This window comes from Marmota monax, unplaced genomic scaffold, assembly GCF_021218885.2.
Source record: "Marmota monax isolate L192 unplaced genomic scaffold, Marmota_monax_Labrador192_F-V1.1 WCK01_AAM20220418_F8-fsc00029, whole genome shotgun sequence".
In the NCBI taxonomy this organism is placed as follows: domain Eukaryota; kingdom Metazoa; phylum Chordata; class Mammalia; order Rodentia; family Sciuridae; genus Marmota; species Marmota monax.
Window position 1 is genome coordinate 7146588 of NW_026693024.1, and position 26336 is coordinate 7172923.

At 42.1% G+C, this 26336-nt stretch overlaps 1 protein-coding gene across 1 annotated transcript in view; it reads right to left on the minus strand.

Moving 5' to 3' along the window:
• F13a1 (coagulation factor XIII A chain) overlaps nt 1–26336 on the minus strand; it is a 164088-nt gene that overhangs the window by 34459 nt on the left and 103293 nt on the right. Inside the window, exons 9-11 of the mRNA XM_046453537.2 lie at nt 10956–11059; nt 9485–9573; nt 682–835 (exon numbers count right to left, since the gene is read on the minus strand). Of these exons, the coding sequence (XP_046309493.1) occupies nt 682–835; nt 9485–9573; nt 10956–11059 (347 nt within the window). The remainder of the gene's footprint in view (nt 1–681; nt 836–9484; nt 9574–10955; nt 11060–26336) is intronic.

Below are 26336 nucleotides of genomic sequence, written 5' to 3' on the forward strand. Positions count from 1 at the left end.
GGACAGAAACTATGTCCTGTTCTCTGCTAGGAGGCCTCACACCAAACCAATTGTGGAGACACTCAGTATTGATTTAGATGAAATTGAACTCAATAGTGTCATTTGGAGTATTCTGTACAATAAAAGTTAACAAAAAAACCCACTATAACATTATTTTATAATTGAAACTGGCCTTCAACATAATTGGCCTGAATTAGTGAGACATTACTAACCTATTAATATTACATTACCTCCATCATGGGGTTTCTATGACAATTCAGTGGAACAATGTATTAAAAATAATTTGTAAAGTACTAAACAAATGTGAAGCAGTTATTTAAATTTCTATTATTGGACTAAAGATAAGATTATATTAGTTATACTGTGTGTTCTAAAAGGATTATTTAAAATGAAGGTCCTTGTCAACAAGAACATATTCTATATTCTGTTTAAATACATACAACTTTGAACCAACTCATTTCACAAGCCAAGGGAAGGAGAATTCTGCCCAAAGCAAGCAACCAAATAAAACTACAATGGAGAACTGAAGCTGTGATGTGTCTTTCACTCATGAGAATTTTGACTTCCAAATGCTTCAAATGCCAGTGCATTTTCTAAAACAAATTTCAGGGTGACAGTGACTGTATGTTGTAGGGATTGGAGCAAAACTTTAAAAAAAATCATTTAATTGTGGTAAATTACCTTCTTGGAATTTGTAGGTATCAGTAATATCCTGTATGCCGTCTCCTTCAAGTTGTTTGGTTACAATTAGTTTTCCAATGTGGGTGGTATCCAAGGTTTCTACCACGTGAGTGCCGTCTTTTTTAGCTGTGATGTAAATAAGATCACTGTTGACCTGGAAACAGGAGAGGAGAGAATTCGTCATTATCACAGGACCTTGTTGCCAATCAAAGCGCTGCTCACAATAGCTGAAATATGGAATCAACCTGGGTGCCTATGAGTAGATGAATGGATAAAGAAAATGTGGTGTATAGACAATGCCATAGTATTCAGACATTGCAACAATCAAAAACCTATCGTTTGCAGCAACACAGATGGGACTGGAGGTCATTATTTTAGTTGAAATAAACCAGACGCAGAAAGACAAATCCTACATGCTATCCTTTGTGGAAACTAAAAAATCAATCTTGTGGAAGAAAGGAGTGAAAGAGTGATTCCTAAAGATTGGGAAAGAATGGAAAGTATTTCAATACAGAACACCAACAAAAAGAGATGAGGAATTTGTTCTCTCTCTCTGTCTATCTATCACAGTCAGGTAATTATTGATTAAAACAATTTAGAATATATTTTAAGAAGACTTTAGAAGAGTAAAACATTCCCAACACAAAAATAATTAATGGTTGAAGAGGTGGAAATTATGCCCTGATTTATTACACGTTGTATACATGTATCAAATTACCACATGTACCACATGAAGATGTACAAATATTATGTCTGTATTTTTTAAAAGGCAAAATCGAAATGTCCTTGTCACCAAAATCTTTAACTTTCCATGGGGGTGGACATCTACAGATCCCTAGGGTCGCATCGTCCCTTTTTTCAACAGCACTGGATTCCTAGGACCACATTCATTGTAAGATCATTTTGAAGGGAGAATCTGCATTTGAGTACTCATGAGTATTTTAAATGAAGGCTATCTGGGGCTGGGGCTATCAGTTGGCTAAGCAGCAACCATCTCCTTTTCCCATTTTCATATTGGTAAATGCAGCCTCCTATGAGACAGCCAGAAGGATTTTATGTCCATTTCTTGCCTTCTTTTACCTCTTTTAAGCTGGTAGAGGGTGTGACCTCCTTCTAGGAGAAGAGGTCTGCCAGGTGTCTTCCCAGAAAGAATTCCTCCTTTGCAAAAGGAGAGAGAGGTACATGGGAGAGTCTGTCTTTCTCTTCCTGCTTTCAGATATTTCCATGCAAAGTGATGTTTGAAGCTGCCACAACCACCTCAGGACAGTAAAGAGAAACACCACTGCCAATCAGAAGCTGGCAGAATAGAACAAGGAGAGGGTCTGCGGGCTTGGTGATGCAATTCAGTGGCTAAACCACCCTTGGAATTGCCTGCTGCAGGGTCTCTTAAATGAGAAAAGCAAATCTCCAACTGTTTGGGCCATATTAATTTTGTAACTTGCAGCCAAAAGTATTTTAGTAGAAGGATAAGACTAGACCATCCAAGAGAAGTTCAAGGAATTTTTTTGGTGGTTCGGCAAGCAAAATGTGCTACTTGGAAGTAGTTATCTTGAGACGGTAATACATGATGCCCAAACTCCTCCAAGGTTCTAAATCTGTGCTTGAAAATTGATTCTCCCAGAGACTGTTATTGCATTTTTTATAATACTTTTCTTGGGTGTTTCCTTGATTAGCATAGTAGCAGGTAGGAAACATGAAAATACATATTCATGATGTATTTTCTATATGTTTTCCAAGTCCCTGTCTCAGCCTCATTTCCCTTCTCTTTAAGTAGGGTAATAATAGTTCCTTCTTGATGGCCGGCAGTATTAACTGAAATAAATGCATGCAAACTATTTATCATGGTGCCTGACATAGAGCTCACACTCAGCACATGTTATTGATAAGTATGCATTATTTAATAGTATTCTCAGATATTGTTCAAAGTGCCAGAGTCCTCATAATGAACCGAATAGATTTGGTCCCTCCAAATAGGGCTTACACAGTAGTAAGGGAGATTCCATGCATGAAGATCCCCTGGATAACTTTAAAAAAAATTTAGGAAATGCTTGGTTAAGGTCTTGGGTGGGATTCTAAGTCTATTATATTTTTAAAAGATGCATTGGGCAATTTTAATGAACTCCTGCATTTCAGTATAATAAGTACCTTAGGAAGATAAGATACTTGGGAGTTCCTGGGATGGTGGCAGAGAAAGGGGGTTGGCTAGAAAGTAGCAACCAAGTTGAAATGTGTAGGATGCTTAGGAGTTTGAGAAGTAAAGAGTGGAGGGAAGGAAGACTGAGATAGTCAGAGGGATTGGCAGGTGCAGCACCTGGGAGGAAGGTCTTGAGAGAGACACTGGGTTAGCTACCAGAAGCTCTGATCCTGGGTGCATTCATTTGAGAAGGTCATGTTAACCTCTACGAACTTCAGTTCCTGCTTCTATAACATGAAAATTAACTACACTTGTTCTGCCAACCTTATAGAAGCTCTGAGGCCACAGTGAGATCAGATCTATGTGAATATGACTTGAAAAATCTCAAAATTGAGTAAAAATGGAATGGCCATTATTAGGTACTGGGGAAACAAGATGTTGTATTCCTAACTTTTAAAATTGAGGTTACGGAGATCAAATTTTCTCCATGTTCCCACAAAATGTTGTGAATTTTCATGAAGTCTGGTCTCTATTAGGGAAGGATGTAGCCAACATTTACTGAATATCCACAATGTTTCAAGGATATCTTGAAACACAACAATTCTGTGAGGTGTACATCATTATCCGTACTTTAGATATGAGATTGCTAAAACTCAGAAAGCTCAGGCAAAGTGACTGTGGCTTGGAGAGAGTGGAGAAGTGTAAGTCCTCAGCCAACTCCTAGTATATCATCTTAACCTTTATCCCAGGCTGTCCCATGGCCCATCCCCTTGGCCTTCACCTGGGGCTGGCTCATGGCCCATGTACCTGGCCTTCATAGCCGACTTCCTCCTCCACATGACCCCATAGAGCCCTGAATACTACCATGCTTGGTGCTTTGGTGTTTCCACACTTGAGACTCAGATTTCTGAGGGTAATTGATGGTGACCCCAGTCCTCAGCAGAACTCAAGGTGCTAGCCACATAAATAAAAGGCTCAAATATGCAATCAAGCATCAGGACAGGAAGGGACAGAGAACCCATCTAAGGAATATTTGTCATTTTCAGAAATAAATTAAGGAAACTTTAAGTGAGTTGCCTGAGAACTTTGGCATTCCCTCTGGAGGGGGCCATGCATGCCCAGGGGGCTCCTCCTCCACCTGCCACTATCTCAACAAATAGCCTTTTAATAACAGCCCTCACAGCAGCTCATGGCTTTCTAGAGAGACAAGGTTAAATATCAAGGTGGCAAATCCTGGGCTCCCCTTGAGCAGGGGTTAAGAAGTTAATTGAGGCTAAAATCCCAGTCCAGCCCAACAACCCTGTCCCTTGTAGAGAGAAAATGGGAAACACATAGATGGGATGGATTCTGTATACGTATGTTGGGGGTAGGAGGTGGAGGGAAAGTCCTCTTTCCAAGTGATATCGATAAGCTTTATTTTCAGTTTTGGCCACTAGTGTAATGGTTCTTTATAGGAGAATCACCGAGGGGCTTTTAAGAAAGAAAAACAAAGAAACAAACAAAAACCAGTGATAGGCTCCACCACAACCAAGTGACTCTATATAGTAGGGACATTCATTGTTAAACTCAAGGGTATCCTGCAAGGAATACTGAACTTGAGCTGTGTGAATTTGGTTGAGTTACTGAATCTTTCTGAACCTAGGTTACATAATACTTTCTTCAAAGACTGGTCGTTAGAGTTACTTATGGAAACTCTTCAGGTTTCAGGGTTATTTATTCTCCCTATTTTAAATGGAGAAGGGTCTTAATGATCATCTAGTTCTACCTCTATTGATGGAGGGGGTAATGCTCATGTCAAATTCGGCATCTTGACACGAAATCTGATATTCTTTCCCGATGCAACACCCTTGCCTATCCATCAGACACAAGCACTTCCCACGTAGCTTCTGTCATTTCTCAGAGGCCCAGGAGCTCAGCAAAGGTGGGCTGAGGCCTCTCAGGCTTGAGGGTTCTCTCTGCAAACTTCCACCTACAGAATATAAACGCATCTGCACAGCTGGCAGAAGCTGAGACCTCTGCCGAGGATGGACTTGCTGTTTTATTTTCAGGACCCAGGACAGAGTTGACTTTGGTTTGTCCATTTTTTCCCAAGTGGAGATAACCTCACTGAATGATCTGCAGAGAGGATGTTGCTTAGTCAGGAGCATATGGAGGCAGCGGGTGCCCAGCTGGGCCAGGGGACCTTCCTGGCACAATCACCAATTAACCATCCCTGTGCTGGCCCTGTCCTCAGCCTGTAGATGCTGGGGACTGTGCCAGGCCCCTGTGTGTGCTCTCTTGTGTTTTGTACACATGCCTTTCCCCCCAGCAGAACTGCCAGCACTTGAGCACCTCTCTGCAATGCTATTCTAGCAGCTCGTTTGCTTGATCGTATCGTTCAACAATGAAAGAACAACAATTTGCTAGACACCGAATATGCTCTCAGCAGTGAGAATACAACAGATTCTACCTTCCTGATGCTTCTATTTTAGAAAGGTGAAAATAAACACCAAGGCAGGGCAGGTGGAGAAAATCAGGGCAGGTAGGATTGGGGAGACTGAAGACCTCTTTGAAAAGGTGACCAAAGCAGAGACCTGAATGCAGTGAGGGAACAGGACATGCAAATTTGTCCTCCGCCATAGGAGGAGAGGACAAAGGGAGAGTGTCCCTCTCCTAGGCAAAAGGACACTGTGGGTAAAAACTCAAGAGCATGTCTGGATGCTTCCAGAAGAGAAAGAAGATCAAGAGGGCTGGAGGGAAATTAGCAAGGGGTGGGGTGTCAGGAAAGCAAAGGACAGGATCACACAGAAACTCTGGAAGCTTCGTATTCAATTTAATTGTCAGGCTGCTAGGAATCTTCCACTGGAAGATTCAGGGCAGGAGAGGGACAACTTTGAATTTACATTTTAAAGGATAATTCTGGCTGCTTTGTGGAGAATAGATAGGAGAAGGATAAGAGCAGGGACAGGGAGGTGAATTAGGAGGCAACTTCAGAGAGCTCAGAGCAGTGTAGAGCTCAGAGGGTAAGGACGGTGATCAGGGAAATGGTTGGATCCGGGCTATTTTTAAAGGAATTTCCGACAAGATGCATGAAGAAGGATAAGAAAACTCAAAACTCAAAAAAAAAAAAAAAAAGATTCTTAAGTTTTATCTCTTAGTTGAATGAATGGATGAATTATTTTAGATCTGAATGGAAGATGTTTAGAAGATGAGCTGCAAGTTTTCAAACATTAACAAGTTTGAATTGAGAGCAAAGTATCTACTAAGAATCAGCTGCACAAGTTGCTTATGGAGACCAGCTGGCCTGGAAGTAGGTAAGGAACAGCCTCCGGAGCTGTGGGAGTGGTTAACGAGGACCTGAGGGGCCGTCAGGGCTGCTGCAAAAGTCGTCTCAGAGCCCGGAGTGCGTGCGAGCGTGTTCCCACGTGCATGTGCGCATGCGTGTGTGGGTCTGGGATGAGATGCGTAAAGCAGGCAGCGAGCCAATCAGAAGTCAAGATGGAAGAGCAACGTCTTCAAAGAATCTGCAAAATGTCTTGCTAACATGAGTAGCGAATTCTTCGCTAAGAACCCAAGCGCCTGCTGAGCCTGGGGACTCGGATGAGAGAACCTCTGCTCTCTTCTCATCTCTTTAGAAGTCCTGGGCCACCCTGGGTTGGGGAGAGAAGAGGCAGGTGGACCTTCAGAGCTGGAGGAACTCACCATGGTGAAGAAGGCACGAGGAGGGCAGGGGTCAGAAAACCAGGCTTCAAGGGCTGGCAGAAATCTAGAAACGTGAAGGATCATTTTCCTCCCCGGAAGAATTAGGACGAAAAGAGCAGGAAAGGAGGATTCTCTCCATGCGCACTTCTCTAAGACAAGTCAGTGAACATGATGCTTGATCTGGTCCAGGAATGAGGGAGGGATGATGGAGACCATGGTCACCATGAGAGGAAAGAACAGGCAAATCCTGGGGCAGCAAGAGGAGGGTGATGTAGCAAGGAGGAGGGGGAGGCAGGAGCCAGCGCCACCGACCTGAGGCACACCCTGCGCCCTGCCCTGCGCCCTGCCCTGTCCTCCATCTCTGTTCAGCCCCCCTTCAGCCCCGGAGCTTCCCCCTCCCCCGTGCCAAAGCACAACTCCACGGTGGGTGAGAGGGAAGTGATTATAACCTGCAAATCCCTATGACATTCCTAACACCCTGATTTATATTTAATAACAGCCCAAAGTGCTTGCATTAGCAGCTATTAGTCCGTTCTCCTGTGCAGGGAGGGCCTTCCCCTCTCTCCTTCGTCGCAGCCATAAAGCATAATAAAAAAATATAAAAAGAGGGTTTTGTGGATTTTAGAGCGATTTCCCATTAATTGCTTCTCGGAGCATTGTAAACTATCGGATGGCAGCTGGGGAGGTTTGTACAAATCTTCAAATCCCAAAGTGAAATCAAACAGATAAAATCCCAAGTACAGTCAGCCGGGTCTCCCGAGACTTCTAGAAGCTGCAATGGCGGCAGGTACAGTGCAGGGAAGGCAGCTCCTTTCATGGATTTCAGATCCCCGATTTTGCTGTCTGAATATTGACACTTATTTTTACCACCTGCTTCATTCCCCATGCTCCATGCTGCCTCCTCCTTCCCCTGCTATTGTCCTGTGTCTAGTCTGGGCCATTGTCATCTCTGGCAGAGAGGGGATGACTCCGCTCCGGCTGGTCCCCTACCTCCAATGACAGTTCCGTCCCATCCATGTGCCACAAGGCCACCAGTGTCCTGGTTCTCACTCCTCCTCAGTGAGGTCTCTCCCTGGCTTCCAAGAGAAAGGACAAATCGCTCAGGACGCCAGGCTTCCCAAGTGGACTTCCTTCAGTCTTCATGGTGTGACAGCCTGGTGCCTCACTGGTACCCTGGTCTGCAGAGCGTTTAATTTTCCCTACATGGCATTAGGAGGCTCCAGTCATCCCCCTCTTTCTAAAATTCCTTCCTTCCTCTTTCTAACACTTTTGCCTAAATAAGTACTAATAATGTCTCCCACACGACCCCACGTTGCTCTGCTCCTATTACTAGGGCTACACAGATGTCCTTTGACTTATGGTAGGGTCGTGTCCCAATAAGTGCATTGTAAGTTGGAGAGATCTGAAGTTGAAAATGGATTTAATACACCTGACCTGTCAAGTGCCTCAACTGAGCATCACGGCCTTCTGCAGGGGTGGTTTTTTCCTCCCTGATGGGGGCTAATCAGGAGCTGCAGGTGGTGGCTGCTTCCCAGCATCACCCAAGAGGTTCCTGACAGGAAAAGGTCCAAATTCAAAGTCTGAAGCATGGCTTTTACTGAATGTGCATGGCTTTTGCACCAACGTAAAGTTGAAAAATCACAGATGGAGCGATTGTAAGTGGGGGACCATCTGCACTTGCATGGGGTACCCTCCTTGTCTGTACCTGGGTCCCCTCTTTCTTCAGACAGTGCCTTGTGCTCTTTGATGTTCTGCTTCATTTCCTGGGTGCAGTTTCCCAGCTAATGCATCTCTAGGCATAAATGCAGGTCCTATGCTGACTGTACTGCCCACCTGATTAGTTTCAGGGTGGCCCTCGTACCACTCATGGTGGTGCTGGTACACTGCCCCTTCCCACCCGGAATTATGCTTCCCAAGGGCAGGAGCCTCTGAGTTCCACAGCACAGGGCCTGGCACACACTACTAACGACCATTTACTCCTTTTAGCGTACGCTGCCTGTAGCACTTACCAGCTTGAGCTGAAATCTTAGCATTACTATTTATTAGCTAGATGAGGGTGGAAAGGTCATTTAAAGACTCTTTCCTTCAATTTTCCTTTCTGGAGAAGGGGGAGAATCTTAATGCCCATTTTAAAGGATTGCTAAGAGCATCAAAGGGTAGGCAAAGTGACTACCTCGTAAGAACTCAATGCACGGGAGAGAGTGTTCAGTGTGTTTATTGGTGCAAATATATTCCGGGGAAGTTCTGCCTCTCAGCCTTTCAAACATCCCCTCACCCCCTGGGCAGCTTCTGAGCCTTCTTTACCTGACACCTCTTTACATTTCACTTGATCGTGGGTGCTCTCCTTGGAGCACCCTTCAATAGCTCCCTCTTCCTCTGGCCCCTACTCCGTTCTGCAATTTCAGACTCTTGACCCAAGCGTCCCATGAACCCATTAATTGGGTTGCATTTCTCGACTGGAGCAGCCCCCTTTGTACCTCCCTCTCTGTCCTCCTTATAACAAGCCTGGAGTAGCAGGATGTGGATTGCAGTGCCCAAAGACCACACTTGGGGTGTGTGTGTGTGTGTGTGTGTGTTTTGTGTTACACAGATTGCTGGGCTGGCCTGAGACAGGAGACAAATACCCTGAAACTTCCATTCATGGACTGTCTCTACCAATCTCACTTGAGTGATCCAGTTAGTCGTTTGATTTCTCTGGAGCCGCTGATACCAGTGAGTTCACGGGCACAGAGAACTCCGCTAAAGTTAGGAGATTATTTACTTTTGGTAGAAAAACAACCGAGAAACATCAAGGAAAGAAAACCGTTAAATAAGAATTTCATTTAACATTAAGATCCTGAAGGTCGGAAAGCTGTCTAACTAGCTTTGTAAACACGAAGCATACACCATGTACCTGGGAAATGGGGACGTCACAACCTTGTGTCTTATCCTTTCGAGTGCTAAGAGGTCGGGGAGGGAGACCGTGCTTTCCTATGGCTTTCCACTCACCTCTGCAAACACGAAGGGAGCGTCAAACTGGAAGCAGACGTGGCCGTGCTTGACGGCTTGAACCGACGCGGGGCCACACCGGTACATGCCTGGGTCACACAGAAGAAGGTAGCATGAGTTTTTTTCTGTCTCTAATCCTGCCCACATACTGGACAGTCCATAGCACTGAGTGGGGCACTAAAGAGACCAGACCCTGGTTTTATCACTGATTTTCCCCACATGCTCTCCCTGGCAAGAGAGAGCAGATGACCACTGTGTGTCTTCAAGAGAGTTTCATAGGGTTCAATTCTCAGAACTACATATAAATAAATGAAATAAAGGTCCACTGACAATTAAAAACATATTTTTTAAAAAAAGAGAAACTCAAAGCGAAACTGGAAGTCGGAAAGAACCTGGCAGCATTATTTCTGCATCTATTTTGCTACCTACAAACACAGATGCAGGTACGTTTGTATGAAGCTGTTGGCCTACCAGGGCTTATCCCTTTTTAAACTACTTCCTGGTATGCTGGGAATGTTAATTGTCTTTGGTAGTTGTGTTGTTTGTTTTGTGTTTTTGGACATCTTGGACAAATGTCAAGTTTAACTATAGAATTTGGACTTTAACCACACACCCTGGCCAATGCCCAAGCTGCATTCAGAAAGCCCTTGGGGTTCATGTTTACTTTTCTAGCATTCTTTAAATTTTAACCATAGTTACTAAGAGATTAGCTGCCATTCTTCTTGGAAATCTCATGACTTACGACCCAGCACAGCGGAAAGTGTTAAACTTTCTTCCTTTCTGCCAAGTCTTAGAATACAGTGCCACTATGAATAGGTATTGTTTCTGCATAAATGCATGTGTATACATTTTGCTATCTCATATCAACACCTGAGGAAGTAGACATAGATTATCAACCGTCCCCAGTTCACTAACTTTTTTTTGTATGAATATATTAAAGAGAAATGGGGGCTGAGGGACTTATGAAAATAGAGGGTCAGACATGGCTGCCACCGCTTCATAGAGTTGGCAAATTAGAAGACCAACGTCCACACATCCAAGTTTTGAAAGGAATCAAGTGACATGAAAAAAAAAAAAAAACAGGTTCTGGAAGAACAATTTAAAGACTGATCTATAATTATTTGTCAAGTATTTTCTTTCCCACTTTATATCCAATCACCGTGGACCAGGGAAGGCTGAACTGTATTTTATAGCCTACTAAAAATGCTTACATAGTTATTTTTTTTCCTCTTGTCTTCAAAACTGCTTATCAAAGCAAGAGTAGATGAATTATATATGTGAAGTTTTATATTCTTTTTCTAAAAGTTGTAAACTCATCAGGGTAAAGCTGACTATTGAAATGAAACTGAATCTGATTGACAGGTAGTAACTACCCTACACCTGCCCAGACCGCCCATACCCCAAATGCCAACATAAAAATGGAAATAAATGTCATCAGGGGAACGTTTCCCAGAGGATGATGCAGCCTTACCGTCGCTGTTTTCCTGGGGGGTGCTGTCCACAGCTTGCCAGCCTCCAAATCCCACAGGAAGATCAGGCCTGGTCATCCACGCTTCGTTCCAGCAGTGGTAATTCCTTAGAAAACACAATCGGAAGAGGTTAAACTTCACACCAGGTTTAGTACTTCAAGAAATCCAAAAGGCCTGGGTGTGGTGGCACATGCTATAATCCCAGCTGCTCAGGAGGCTGAGGCAGGAGGATCTCGAGTTCAGAGCCAGCCTCAGCAAAAACAAGGTGCTGAGCAACTCAGTGAGACTTTGACTCTAAATAAAATACAAAATAGGGCTGGGGTGTGACTCGGTTGTGGAGTGCCCCTGAGTTCAATTCCCGAAATCCACTCCCCCACCCACCTCCCCCTGCCAAAAAAAAAAAAAAGAAAGAAATCCCAAAGTGACCCCATGCATTTGCCAGCTTCACATAATTGGAATGGACTATGTTAAATCTGGGGATTCTGGAAATAGCCTGGGACCTCAGGCTCAAGTTTGCTGGTCAGATCTGCTCCTGTTGGCACCCCATCCAGGGACTTCCAGGGTTGGCTGTGGCTCTCCCTCCACTAAGACCAGCTTCAAGGTCACCCAGAGATATTTCAATCAGTGCGTTTAACAGTTTTGATCTCAACCTTTTCTTCTGCCTAACGGAATAGTTCTTGCTCTATGCTCTAGGGAAAGGGGATACACACTGAAACAGAAACACTTATCTTTGAATTTCTTGTACATAGCTTCAACTATAAAAAGCATATTCCTTTGTAGCAATTAATAAGCAATACATACTTGTATTTACGGTCTTAGGTCATTGCCATAGAAACTATAACATCAGCTCCTGATGCTAATTCTCGACCATTCGTGGCCATTCCCATCTGGTGCTCAATGGGAAGAACAGGTTGTCAGGGTGAGTGTCTCTACCCTTTATCAAAGGTGGGCAACCCAGGAGGTAAGGGCCAGGCAAAATTCCTCAGAACTTTGCATATGACCCTTGAAGCAAGAACATGGAATAAAATGTCATTGTGAATTGTATTATTATGTCCTTGGAAAGACCTGAAATTATAAGATCGCTCAGAATCAAACGAGAGCATATTAACCTCTGGGCACTACGGAAAATGTTCATATAGTAATAACGATTTAATGATGGCGAGAGGGACTTACAGCCATCTTTGTTTATGGCACTGTTGAATTTCAGATCCAACAGCCACCATTCTGTCCCTAACTGTCCTTGCACATGGTTCCATCTCTCCCGAGAGTGTAGCTCAGTTCTTTCTTTTTTTGGTACCAGGAATTGAACACAAGGATGCTTAAACCACTGAGCCACATACCCACCCCTTTTTAGTTTTTATTTTGAGACATGGTCTCACTAAGTTGCTTAAAGCCTTGCTAAATTGCCGAGGCCGGCTTTGAACCTGCAAACCTCCTGCCTCAGCCTCCTGAGCTGCTGGGATTAGAGGCGTGGGCCACCGCACCTGGCAAGTTGTAGCTCATTTCTGATGGACTTAGTTAAGAGATACTAATTTAACTCTGCATCCACTCTGCACTGAGCAGCTTGCTAGGTGCTGGAGAGTCTGAGATGATCAGGACATAGATTCCTGCCCATAAAAGAATGGAGGAATGACAAAGGTGCACCCCACTTGGCAGCTCATTGTAGGTCTGCCAGGAGGCATAGAGGAGAATATCTATGTACTTAGAGAAGAGCTGGGGGTGACCTGTGACCCAGGGCAGGTAACTCAAATTAAAAAAAAAAACAACAAAACAATTGTTGAAGTGACGCATGCCAAGACAGACACGGACACTCACTTGGGGTGCCACTGGTCTCAGGAAGGGACTGTCTTGGGGTCTTAGGGAAGGCCTCCCAAAGTGAGAGTTGCTCTGAGTCCCAGAACATAAAGGGGAATAGAGTAGACAGGTACAGAGAATAAAGCAAAGTTGTAGAAGCATGAAATTGCAACTGTGGTGTGTTTGGGGAACTGTGTGCTGGTGGTTGGAATGTGCTGTGTGGTGGCACAAGAAAAGTGACCATAATTAGGGTGGGCAGGCAGTCCACGCAAGTAGTACACCCAACAATCCTATGTTCCAGGCGCGGCTCCAAAACCTTTGTGTATATTAGCACATCCAATGGTCCCTGAACCGTATGAGTTCTATTATAATTATCCCCAGTTTACCAGGAAAAGAAGCTGAAGCACAGAGAGGTTAAGAACCTTGTCTTAGGTCACGCAGCAAGTTAATAGTAGAGCTGCCGGGTCTATGCTCTCAAACTCTGAGTAATCCAGTAGGTGAGGATACGACTGTGAGATACTTTTCTGTCAAGTTAATAGTTGTGCTTTAGATTTAGGTAATAAGAAGCCATTGGAATCATTCAAGAAGGAGAGTGAACTTTGCAAATCTGTGTTTGTGGAAGTGGATGGAGAGGCCAGAGCGGAGACGAAGCTGACTCCTTCCACCCAAGACCCTCCCACCCTGAAGTGCTGCAGTGGTCTGCCATGGACCAAAGCTTTCAGTACAGGGATGACTGTCACCAGGGAGAGGGAGAGAGCCATCTGAAGACTTGCAGGGCTCCAGGGAGTGCCATGGCTTTGTCACCAAGACTCTGAATAAAGAAGGAAGAGCAGAAGGTTTGTGCTGGGGGTGGTGGGTGAGGGTGGGTGGCCAGCTCAACGGTGGACACACTGGACGTTGCCTGCCTGTTGGAAATCCAGGAGATGTAACCAAGAGGCACTTGTGCATATACTTGCAGCACCGGATTGAACACGGAGGAAGTCACTTTGGGTCCTTGTGGGTGGTGAAGGATGTGACAAAAGCCAGTTTGGGATGAAGGAACAAGAGGCAGCACAGATTCTTCCCTAAAGAGATCTAAGCTGTGAAGGGAAGAAGGAAAGAAGGGGTGGCGGCCGGCACATGACACAATGCAAGAAGACAGCTTTGATTATTTAAGTGAGGAAAGACCTCTTGAGGAGGGAAGAACTGGGAGAGAGGCTGTGGGAATAGAGAGGCTCAGATTCCAAGAGTGCGAGAGGATGAGCCAGGAGCATTCCGCTGGGCAGGTGTAGGAAGCAAGGCAGAGTCTGTTGGGCCAGGAGAGAGGCACAGGTGGGATTGGGGTCAGTGTGGATCCCTTAGCAGGAGCAGGAGGCTGGTTGCCACCTGAGAGCCACTCTATCTCTGCTCTGAAGCGGGAGGGAAGTTGTACATGTTAAATAATGTGTGTGCTAGCCTCCTTCCAGGACAGCAAAGAGTGCCCCAGTCCACAGAGGGATCCAGGGGAAAATAGCAGTAAGACATTTGCAATCCCGAGTGGACACCGTCCTGCCTCCTCTACAATCTTTGGTGTTTGGATACCCAGGCTTTCTCTGCTACCCCAACACTTCAGATTAATAGGCTCCAGGGTGTCCTTATTTAAATTCAAGTCTCCTTGACAAGGATAGCCCGAAACAAGATAAATATGCTTTGCACTTCAGATCTCAAGTAAAGACTTTCATTGAAGATATTTCTTTTCAAATGACCAGAGCTGGAGAAAAGTTTCTTTTTGCTCATTAAGACATTGAACTGGTGACATGATATTTCCTTTCCAGTTTCAGTTGTGACTGAGAACGTTATCTGTGTTGAGGATCGGAGAGTTTTATAGTAGGATCAGGAACTTGCAGGCATGGGGTGGGGTGGAAGAGAAGTGACATCTCCTGGTGGGGCTGGACTTGACCAACCGGGGCCAAGCCAGTGGCTCAGCTCCCAGGCTGGCCATGAGCAGGGCAGAGGGGGCTTCCTGCACAGCTGTGGGTGCATCTTGCATTGTGCGATATTCTGTGCTCTGGGAAATGCCACAAGGATTTACTTTTGGCAGATATAACTCTGTGTACACATGCTTGTCTAGATCCCAAGTTCTCCCATGAAAGAAGCTATCATTTACAGACATTTAAAATTTTGTTTTTGTTTGTTTTAGAACATTGACATGATTTATAGAGACACTGGTTGGAAAGGGAAAAATTATCTCTTATTATCAGATAGTTATCATTTTTGATGCAAATGTGTGAACACGTTTCTGGGGAGCTGAGATTCCATTTAGTGCCAGGTCCCTTTGACTTGCTAAATTTTCATGCTAAATTCTTTTAGCATCAAAAAGTTGAATTGACAATGATAAAAATAATACATCATAAAAAATTAATATGTATGTATTTGTGGGACACTGACATTTTGATGCATGCACACTCTGTGGCAGGATTACATCAAACTAATTAATGTATCTAGCATCTCACTTACCATTTTTTTTGTGGTGAGAATATTTGAATATGCTCTCAAAATTATAATAAATTTATAATTTATCACAAATTATAAATTTTGAAATATATAATTTGTTTTTATTAACTATAGTCTCCATGCTGTGCAATAGACCTAAAATACTTACTCCTCCTGTACAGATATTTCTTGATTTAATTTATTCCAGGTTAGGAAATATGTGCTGGTTCCTGAAATGCTCTCTTTTATTTTAAAATTTTCTTTCCTGGGCTGGGAATGTGGCTCAAGCGGTAGCACACTCGCCTGGCATGCACAGGGCGCTGGGTTCGATCCTCAGCACCACATAAAAATAAAATAAAGATGTTGTGTCCACCAAAAACTAAAAAATAAATATTAAAAAATTCTCTCTCTCTCTCTCTCTCTCTTTCTCCGCCCCCCTCTCTCTCTAAAAAACAACAAAAAATTCCTTTCCTAGATCCATAGTAGTCTTTCTGTTTTCATCTTGCAATTTCCACTTTTTTCTTATTTATTCCCTTATCCTCAGCGCTGGAAATGGACCTTCTCAAAGGAGATGCTAAATAGAGTTATCCTCCTTATCCAAGACCCCAGTAGATGCCTCAAACTCAGGATAGTACCCAACCCTATCTATATACTTTGTTTATTCTTGCACACACATACCAATGATAGGGTTTCATTTATAAATTGGGCACTGTAAGAGATTAACTACAATGATGAACAGTAGAAGAGAACAATTATAAAGATATACTATAATAAAATTTGTGATAAAGAATGTGGTTATGCTTTTTCTTACCCTCTTGTCCAAGGGGGTTACTTAAATACAAGTACTGTGATACCACCACAGTTGATATGTGAGCCAAGATGACTACTAAGTGACTAATAGGCAGGTAGCATATACAATGCGGATACTCTGGACAAAGGGATGGTTCATGCCTTGGGTGGGACGAAGCAGAATGGTGTGAAATTTCATCTTATTACTCATGATTTAAACATTATGCAATTTAAATTATGTAATTTAACATGTAACTTAAAAACTACAAATTGTTTATTTCTGGAATTTTCCATTTAATGTTTTCAAACCATGGTTGACCACATGTAATCGAAATCATTCAAAGTGAAAACACTGATACGTGGGGATGACTGTATTGGTTAAAAGAATTGTGAGGACATCTCTTGACAAGGCAGGTGTTATTAAATCTTTGTTTTCTTGTTTTTAAGATTCCAAGTTTTATATTTTCTTAGAGCTTTCATTTGAAACCCAAGTTTCTATTTGAGAGTCAAATATGCAATGTCCCTTTAATGTTAAAAAATTATAAGCCTCTATACTGATCTAGTTTTCTTATTATCTCGTTTGAAGCAAGGTGTGTAGAAATTAAAATAAAGGTCCCATCTTGTGGAGTGCTGATTAAAATGAAAACATTTTTTTGTGTGGAGAGAATGATAGAGATGACAAGTGAAGACATCTCTGCTTTTTGTTACTTCCCATGTTTTGTGCTGTGACAACTAGTAATTTTAAAACTCCTTCCAAGGATGCTAATAAATCAATAGCATTGGTACAAAGGATCCAAGAACTTTCACCAAAGGCTTCACTAGAAAGACAGCACCAGGCACTGCTAGTGGACTCCACATGGGGTGTTGCAGGTTTGCTTTGGGTTATCCTTTGATTTGATAAACCCAGTTGCTTAGAATTTTCACATGGGAATCCATCACACAAATGCAAAGACAAGTCCCTAAAAGTGTTTATCCTAGCATAATTCATAAGAAGGAAGAGTTGGGAACCACCTCATTATCTAATACATGATTCAGTATTTTGAAACCCAAAATAGAATGCTGTTGTCCATACACAGGCAGATCTATGTTTGTTAGCCAGGAAAGATGTCCATGGCATGATCATTTATCAAAATCACACTAGAGAACTCCATATACGGTGTGTCCCTTGTATGCACTTATGTGTGGAAGGTGAGACTTCAGTGACTCCAATTACCCTTGCCCTTGTATGATTCTCTTGAGAGCAAGCAAAATCTATGAACAGGATGGAAAATCATTCCTGTGACTGCTACCTTACATGCCACGTAGGATTTGTAATTAAGGTTACTGATCTGTTGAGTTTGAGTTACTTAAAAGGGTGAGACTATCAGGATGAGCCTTGCCTAATCAGATGATCCCTTTAAATCTGGTTCTACAGGTCAAAGATAGAGCAGGTCAGGCATGAAAATAGCAAAGATACTCCCCTACTGGATAAAAGAAGATGGAAACTTCTATGAGTTCTACAGCTGCAAATAACTGACTTTTCCCAGAATCTGAATGAGGCTGGAAGAGGACCCTGAGCATCAGACAGGAGAGCAGTCCCAGAGAACACTATTATCATTCCATGACCCTGAACAAAAGACCCATCCAACCTGTACCCAAACCTCTGACCCACAGAAACTGATAATGATTTGTGTTGATTTAAGCTGCTAAATATGTGGTACTTTGCTACGGAGCAATAAAAAAAACGCATGTAGCATACAAAGAGACATATAAAGGAACATTTAACAAAATGTTACAAATGTCTGAGTTGTTAGAAAGTGGATGATTCTTATTTTGGTTTTTGCAATGTTTGAAAACTTTTATAAATAGCATGTATTAGTGTTCTTCTCAAAACATTATGAGGATTATTTTTATCAGAAGAAGAGAAGTAGAGTTCAGAGTCTTCCCTGGTCCTGACAGTGGTTGGGTCCTATTTAGAGGTGCAGGAGCCCATGAGACGGAGGAGAGCTGGACCCAAGCTGAGACCAACATAGGCTTCAGGGCTCTTGTGCTATGTGTTCAAAGCAAATTAAATGGTTAATTTAAGGAAGAAGTTCTGTTCTGCCTCTAACTTGGCTCACTGTTTCAACATTCCTCTGGGTCATCTCATTTACAATCTGTCCAGAAAGGTTTCAGAGAAAAAGAGTCTTTAAAAAGAAAGAAATGTGGGCTTGTAATTTTGTTTGTGTAGCTTTATAAGGGCTCAAGGGAGAGCACAAATAAAAAGGGGGAAAGCCCTGTAGGAGATATCTTGAACCAATGTCAAGTGTAAACCAAGTCTTTGAATTCTTTAATTGCAAAAATGGAAGGGGAGAGAAGACAGGCACTTGGATATCTTGCAAATTATTTGTAAAGCAGGATGGACAGACTGACTCTCTGATTCTGCCAGGATACTCCTAATACAGGAAAAGATATTGGAAACAAGGACTTCACACCTTGGGATTATCACACTCTGGCCATTCCAATGGCAGTGGAGAGGGCTGGGTAAGCATTGGTGGAAAGAAATGGGAACAGTTTGGTGGACTCTGAGGCTAGCCAACCATCATTAAGCCACTTCAAAGTGGACATGAAATCTGAGATGGAAGAAAAACTTGTCAGGAAATAAAATGAAGCTGGATGACAGAGAGGAGTTCTTAAGAGAAGGGACGCAGGCTGGAGTACCACACTCCTTCCAAATCCATCTGAGATGAAACCAGGAAGGGGCACGTGGAAGCCCCCTGGGATCACGTTAGTCAAAAGTCAGAGGTCCAATCAGGTGGACACTACTAGGCTGGTGGCCCCACCCCTTGAAGCTCAACAGCTTCTGATGCCTCTCCATGGGAGCCACCTGAGCAGGTCCTGGGTAATCGGTATGAACAGCCTCCTTAGTGTGGTGCTGCTTGTGACAGAGGTGAGGGGAGGATGAGGATGCTTTTGTAGGAAATAGTTGCCCACCAAGAAAAAAGAGAAGCGAGGAAGGGGTGTGTTCCTGCTCACCCTACAAAGGCAAGCAATGCTATAAAGTTCGTTCAGAATTCATTACAGGTGCCCGCCTTCTCCCCCTGCCCTGTGCTGGGGATCAAATCCATGGCTGTGCACATGCTAGGCAAGGCTACATACTCTGCCCATTTTATTTTTATTTTCAGACAGGATCCCATTAACTTGCCCAGGCTGGCCTTGAACTTGAGATTCTCCTGCCTCAGCTTCCCAAGTAGCTAGGTTACAGACTGGCGCCCTTCTGCCTACCCACCATCCGCTGTGATGCAGGGCAAGAGACATCAATGGAGGAACTTACAGATGGGTGTGAACTTGGGGGTGCTCTGTAATTCCAACACAGTAGGGGTGATAGTCAAGGTCATTAAAAACCGGTGTGAATCACCACTTGGATGCTGCAGCCAATCAGAAAGGATGCTGACTTCCAAACGCTGGTTTAGTATAGTCAGGGCATACTAGTGGGGTGACAGCCATGGTGTGCTCAATCGCATGTACCCTACTGAACTCCCCTGGAAGAGTCTTTCCTCAATCCTGAGAGTACAGCTGCTCAACTCTCTGCTGAATCTTTCAGATACAGGTGACTTTACTATTTAGTAAGAAAATTTGACAAATGCATTTTTTGGGGGGAAAATTAGGGAATTAGTATGCAAATTACTTCTTCTCCCCCACCTCTTTCATTGTTTTCCTTCCTTGCTGAGAGCCACGGCCGAGTCTGTAGGGCCATACAGACTCGGCCGTGGCTCTCAGCACTTCCTTTGACGTCTTTTTAATGTACCAGAAAAATTGAAATTTGGCATAAACATACAGAGAAACCACAACAACAACATCAAAACCCACAAACAAAAGAGAAACAAACAAACAAACAAAAAAACCCAGAAATGCTCAAGAACGTAAATGCTACCCATTCATATGAGCCATGTTTGTCACAGTTGGTGAGCAGAAGGCCCTCTCTGAGCCCAGGTGGGTCCCCTCTGCTGGACTCACTTTGAAAATGAGACCCCCATTATGTTACCACTTTCTTCTGCTATAACAAGCCAGGAATTGATACTCTGACTGAAAAATGAAGACAAGATTGGATTTCGAGGGCATTCGTATAACTCTAAGGTATGAAGCACTTTCTACAACAAATTCTGACGGAGGTTTTCCTTCAGAAAGGAAAGAGAGGGTTTTTTTTTTTTAAATTCAGCTAACAGATTCAATAGGTATAAAACTCACTGTTTTGCATTATAAAGGTGTTTATGAATATAATAGTCTAAAGTTGATGACTCTTATTTTTATGAAGATTTTTAGATGTCTTATTAGCAAAACAAATTAGCCTAGGTGGTGCATATTTTATTAGTTTCTAATTGTTTTAGTAACCTTCAAATGATATATATGATGGTTCTCCTTTGGCAGAATTTATGATTCACTAGAAAATGACATTTTCTTACTATGAAACTACCAGTATTTTCTGTGTGGTTTACTAGATGATTCTCAGTTTCTTTCCTTTCTGCCTAATTTCCTAAGAAGTGTTTGTACTGACCTCTAACTTCTTCTCACCTGAACTCCCTCCTTGTCCACTCTCAAGTGGACTTGAGCAGAATAAGAGTCACAGATACTTTGAAAACATTCTGGCAGGTAAAGGAGGGTAGGTGGACAATGGAAACAAGAGAAATGTTTTGTGTCGAAATTTTCAACCTTCAAAGAATGATGCTCCTTTTTAGATTTTGTTTTTAAATTGTAATATCCCTATATTTTACAAAATGAAAGCTTTGATAATCCACACGTAATTCCTAAAGGATCAATATAATACCCCATTATATATAGGAAAAACAGAGAAATAAAAGTGTGTGTGTGGTCATGTGCTGTATATTGCTGTTCTGGTCAATGATGGGCTTTATGTATCATGGTGATTGCCGCAGTCCGGCTGCAGCAAAATAACGGGGGGGGGGGGGGTGTGACGAACAACTTGTGTAGATTGATACAGCAGGAGTGGAAGCCGTTTATTGCAGGACAGGAGCAGTATTTATACATTCCACACAGCTTATCTAATTAGCATAAACTAGATACATCAGTCAACCAATAAGGAATCTCCACACTTAATGGCTTGCTGGCATTACTTCACAAACCACTCCCTCTGGCATTTTGCCAGGCGCCATCCAGACTTGTTTACAGACTCTACCCGGTTATTTTGCTGCAGCCGGACTGCAGCAGTGATGACATAAGATTGTAATGGGACAGAAAAATTCCTATTACTTAGTGATGGTGACACTATCCTAGTACCTCAGGGTAATGCATTTCTCATGTGTTTGTGTAATGCTGGCACAAACCGACTTGTGGTGCTGCCAGTCTTATAAAAGTATAGCACATATAATTATGTACAGGACATAATACTTGATAATAAGCAACAATGTTGCTAATTCATGTATTTACTATACAGTACTATACGTTTGATCATTATTTTAGACTGTATTTCTACTTATAAACAATAGGTCAAATTTAGAAAAGCGAGGGAGTAGGGTGTCGAAGGGGGACCTTGAAAACTCCAGCATATTCCTGAGAGTCTAGATGGCCACACACATGTTCAGGGTGATAAGCATGCTCAGGAAAACCCAAGAAGGTCCTCATCTTTTATCTCTGGTTGACCTTGAGGCTCAGTTCAAACAGGAAGTGAAGGGTACTGCAGAACTGCAAACTGCTGGCTGGGGCATTGCTTTTCCTACCACACATTCAGGAGCTCCATCGCTAAGATTGGGGCTGAAGTTACCTAAGGAAATTTCTGTGCAATTGTCATCTGACCACACAGCTTACTTAGCATAGACTTTAGTGGCCATAAATGACAAAAAAAAATACAGACTTTATAGAATTAGTTCAGGAAGGTCACCAAGTAAACCTATAGCAGCAGCACCCCAAACAACAAACATCAATAACAAACTGGGGGCAGTTTGACACATTATATGATTTGACACATTATATGATCTAAAATATCCAGTTTTCAACAAAAACTAACATATGGCACGTGCACCCACACACAATGCAAAAGTATATCCCACATACAGAAAAGAAAAAGCAGTCAAGATAAATTGTGACTAAGGAAGCCAAAATGTTGGTTGTACTAGACAAAGATTTAAACCAACTATGATATACATGTTCAAAGAACTAAGGGAAGAGTTATGGCTTGTAGGTGAGGTGTTCCCCAAAGCTCACATATGAGACAATGCAAGAAGGTTCAGAGAAGAAATGAGTGGGTTACAAGATCCTTAACCCAATCAGTGAGTTAATCATGTGATAGGACTAATTGAGTGGTAACTGAAGGCAGGTGGGGTGTGGCTGGAGTTGATAGGAATTGGGGCATGGGTTTGGGGTACATATTTGTGTCTGGCAAGTAGAGATCAATCTCTCTCTGCTTCCTGATCATCTTGTGAGCTGCTTCCCTCTGCCACACTTTTCTGCCATGATGTTCTGCCTTATCTCAAGCCCTGAAGAATGGAGCAGGCTGTCCAAGGATCGAGACCTCTGAAACCACAAGCCCTCAAATAAACTTTACTTCCTTTACAATTGTTCTTTTTGGGTCTTTTAGTCACAGCAGCACAAAACTTGACTAAAACAGGAAGCCACAAGAATGATGCCACACCAAACACAGAATATTAATGAAAAAATAGAAATTCTCAAAAGAACCTAACCAGAAATTATGGAGCTGAAATGTACAATATTTGAAATAAAAAAAAATCACTCAAGGGTTTCAATAAACTTGAGCAGGCAGAGAGGAGGAAGAGTCAGTGAACTTTAAGGGAAGTCAATTGAAATAATGTAGTATGAATTTCAGAAGGAAAAATGAAGATGAATGAGCCAGTCCCCAGAGACATAAGAGATATAGTGAGTGGACCAATATACTCATAATGAGAGTCCCAGAAAGAGAGGACATCAAGTCGCAGAAAGAGAAACATTTGAAAAAATAATTGTTAGGATCTTTCTAAATTCAATGTAAGGCATTATTATATACCTTAAAGGAGTTCAGAAACTCTGAGTAGGATAAACTCAAACAGATCTTCACCTAGACACAGCAGAGCCAAAAGGCTGAAGGGTGGAGAGCACATGGGAAGTGTCCCGCTCCTGCCGCATCATCAGTAAGATGACTTCGGTCTCTCTTATTCTCTTCTTTCTTTACTTCCATTTTTACTTCACACTATATATGAAAGTGGACTCAGAATTGATCCAAGGCCAAGATGTAAGATCTAAAACTGGAAAACTCTTAGAAGAAAACAGAGGAACAAATCTTTTCGACCTTGGAGTAGGTGATAGTTTCTTATCTATAACACCCAAAGTATAAGCAACCGAAGAAAAAGTAGAAAAATTGGATTTGACAAAAAATAAAATCTTCAGTGCTTTAGAGGACACCAAAGAAAGTGGAAAGAGAGTCCACAAATAAGAGAAAATATTTATACATCACATATGGACTTGTATCCAGAATATGTAAAGAACAGTTAAAATACAGCAAGACATAGAACCCAATTTTATAATGGGACATGGACTTGAATAGCCATTTTGCCAAAGAGGTCATACAAATGGCTAACAATGAAAACAGAAAAAGACATCGCATATCATTAGTCATTAGGGAGATGCAAATTAAACCCACAATGAAATTTCACCTTATCTCCAATAGGATGGCTAAGATGAGGGGGAAAGAGGGGAAATAAAAGTGTTATCAAGAATGTAAAGTTGGAAATGTACTTTTTGAGGATGTAAAATAGTGTAGCTTTTTTGGACACCAAATTCTTAGTTCTTCAAAAAGTTAAACACAGAGTTACCATATGACCAAGCAATTCTACCTCGATGTGCATCCCAGAGAACTGAAAACATATGTTCACATAAAAACTTTTGCCTGACTGTTCGTAGCAGCATCATTCGTAAGAGGCAAGAGGCAGAAACAATCCAAAAGTATCACAGAAAAAGGCATAAATAGAATGTGGCTTATAATGAAATATTTTTTTTTGTTTTTTTTATTATTTATTTATTTATTTATTTATTTTTTCTTATAATGAAATATTATCCACCAATAAAAGTGAGTAAAGTACTGACACATGGTATAACGCCAATGAGCCACGTAAACGTGCTAAGGGAAAGAAGCTGGACACACAGGTCGCAGGTGAATGAGTCCATCCATATGGAATGTTCATGACCTGCAAATCCACGGAGACAGAAAGTAGGCCAGTGATTGCCGTGGGTTGTGACGATGGGGACTACTGCTAATAGTTATGAAGTTACTTTTGGGGGTGATTAAATATTTTGGAATTAGATAATGAGGGCTGCACATCACTGTAAAGATATTAAAAACTCCTGAATTTGGCACTTCAAAAGGGTCAGTTTTGCAGTATATGAGTTGCTTTTCAATAAGGATATTGTATTAGAAAAAAAGAATGGGCTCAGGATCAGCCCTTGGGTTTGTAATGCAGTTTCTGTCCCTTCCTGGCTGGGACCTTGGTTAAGTTCAGTGTCTCGGTTGCCTCTTCTACAAATGAGAACAATAAATAGAAATTACCTGAAAAGCCTGTTAAAAAAATGAATTGGGCATGACACCACTGACATCAGGGCCTGATGCAGAGAAAGAAATCCACACGCACGAGCTATTTTTACGCTTTGAAGTTGGCAAATAACTTTTAACAATTCTTTTTTAACATATTGGTGTGCGTCCAGTGTATATTCCTAGTTCTCAAGTGACAGATCTCATGGTCCAGCTCCTGGTTGATTTTCTTAAGAAAATGAGTTGATCAAAAATATTTTAGCAAGATAATGTTTGGAAACAAACATCTTTGATTGCCATTCAGAATTAGTAGCTCGGATGGGTTGTTGCATGATTTTACAAATCCTCAAGCATCTTTGAGCAGTTAGGGATGTACTTAACATTTTTCTTCTATACTATTTTATTTGGAATTCATTTTCAGATCATTCTACTTTTCACAGAGAGTGATTAAAACAATCTAATTTAACAATATTAAAAGTCCAACTAGTTGAAATATGCAGAGCATCTCGACTTATGTCAACATGGAACAGTCTAAATTTAAAAAATGTATCTACCCTGTGTAGACCGTTGTTGGTGTTGCCTTGCACATCAGAACTGCAGGAGAGCTAGCTCCCAGGTGTGAATGCTGGTTAATTTCTGCCCTATCACTTGCTTTGGAAGTGCTTTGCTTAAAGATTAATACTAACCATTGCAGCACGGGTTTGTACATTTGGAACTAAAAACAAAACGATAACAGTGGTAATATTTCCAACAATTATTGAAGGAGGTTTTCTCTCCTATTTTTATTTTAGAATCAGATGTACTGAGGCTAGGCAACAAACAAATTATAAAAATCTACTGTGTTGCCTTTAATTCTTGTTTCTTTTCTTTGAGGGGAGCTGATGTGAAGCCAGGCTGCAAAGCCACACCTATATGTGAGTGAGCCTGGTCTCATAAGCAGGTTTTCATTCAAGGCAAATGGCAGAAACTGGAGGAAAGGTCTGGCTAGAAGGACAGTGAAATTTATTTTTAAAAATTGTGGGGGAGGGGGCTGAGAAGGAGTCTATAGCTTATTAAGACCAAAGTCTTACATTTGTATATGAGAAAATTAAAATCCAGAGAAGTTGAGCAACTAGCCCAAGATCACTAAGCTAATTAGGTGCAGCGTTGAAAAAAGAGAGAGAGAGAGAGAGAGAGAGAGAGAGAGAGAGAGAGAGAGAGAGAGAGAGAAGAAAAAAATTAAAAGAGTTGTTTAACTTTATCATTTTGCCACGAAAGCCTGAGGAAATACAAAATAAAATTTTTGATTCCTTTCTGTTTGGATCACTGACTCATTCTTAGATTGTTGCAATTTTGAGCTGAAACTGATAAATACAAATTAGCTATTTCATGATTATTTAAAAAATTAAATCCAAAGGACACTTTAACCAGACCTACTTAATTACAAATGAAGAAAACAATGCAGGAAATAAAGACATCTTAATTCTTTAAACACTCACAATGATTTTTTGTGGGGGTTAAGTACCAGGATTGAACCCAAGGGTGCTTAACCACTGAGCCACATCCGGAGCCCTTTTTATTTTTTTTATTTTGAGAAGGGTCCTGCAAAATTGCTTAGGGCCTTGCTAAGTTGCTGAGGCCAGGTTTGAACTTGCAATCCTCCTGCCTCAGCCTCCCAAGCCACTGGGATTATGGGTGTGCACACCACGCCCAGCTTTTTGCAAGGTTATTTAATACAACATAAGATGTGCAACCCTCTAACTTGGGCTGTCCTGGCCATCTGCCAATTGGCCAGGTAGCTGGACTTTGAGAAGCAGATGGGGTCAGCTGGTGGGCCTTAGGGTCCACACATGTGCTCAACATCGTTCTTCTTGTCCCT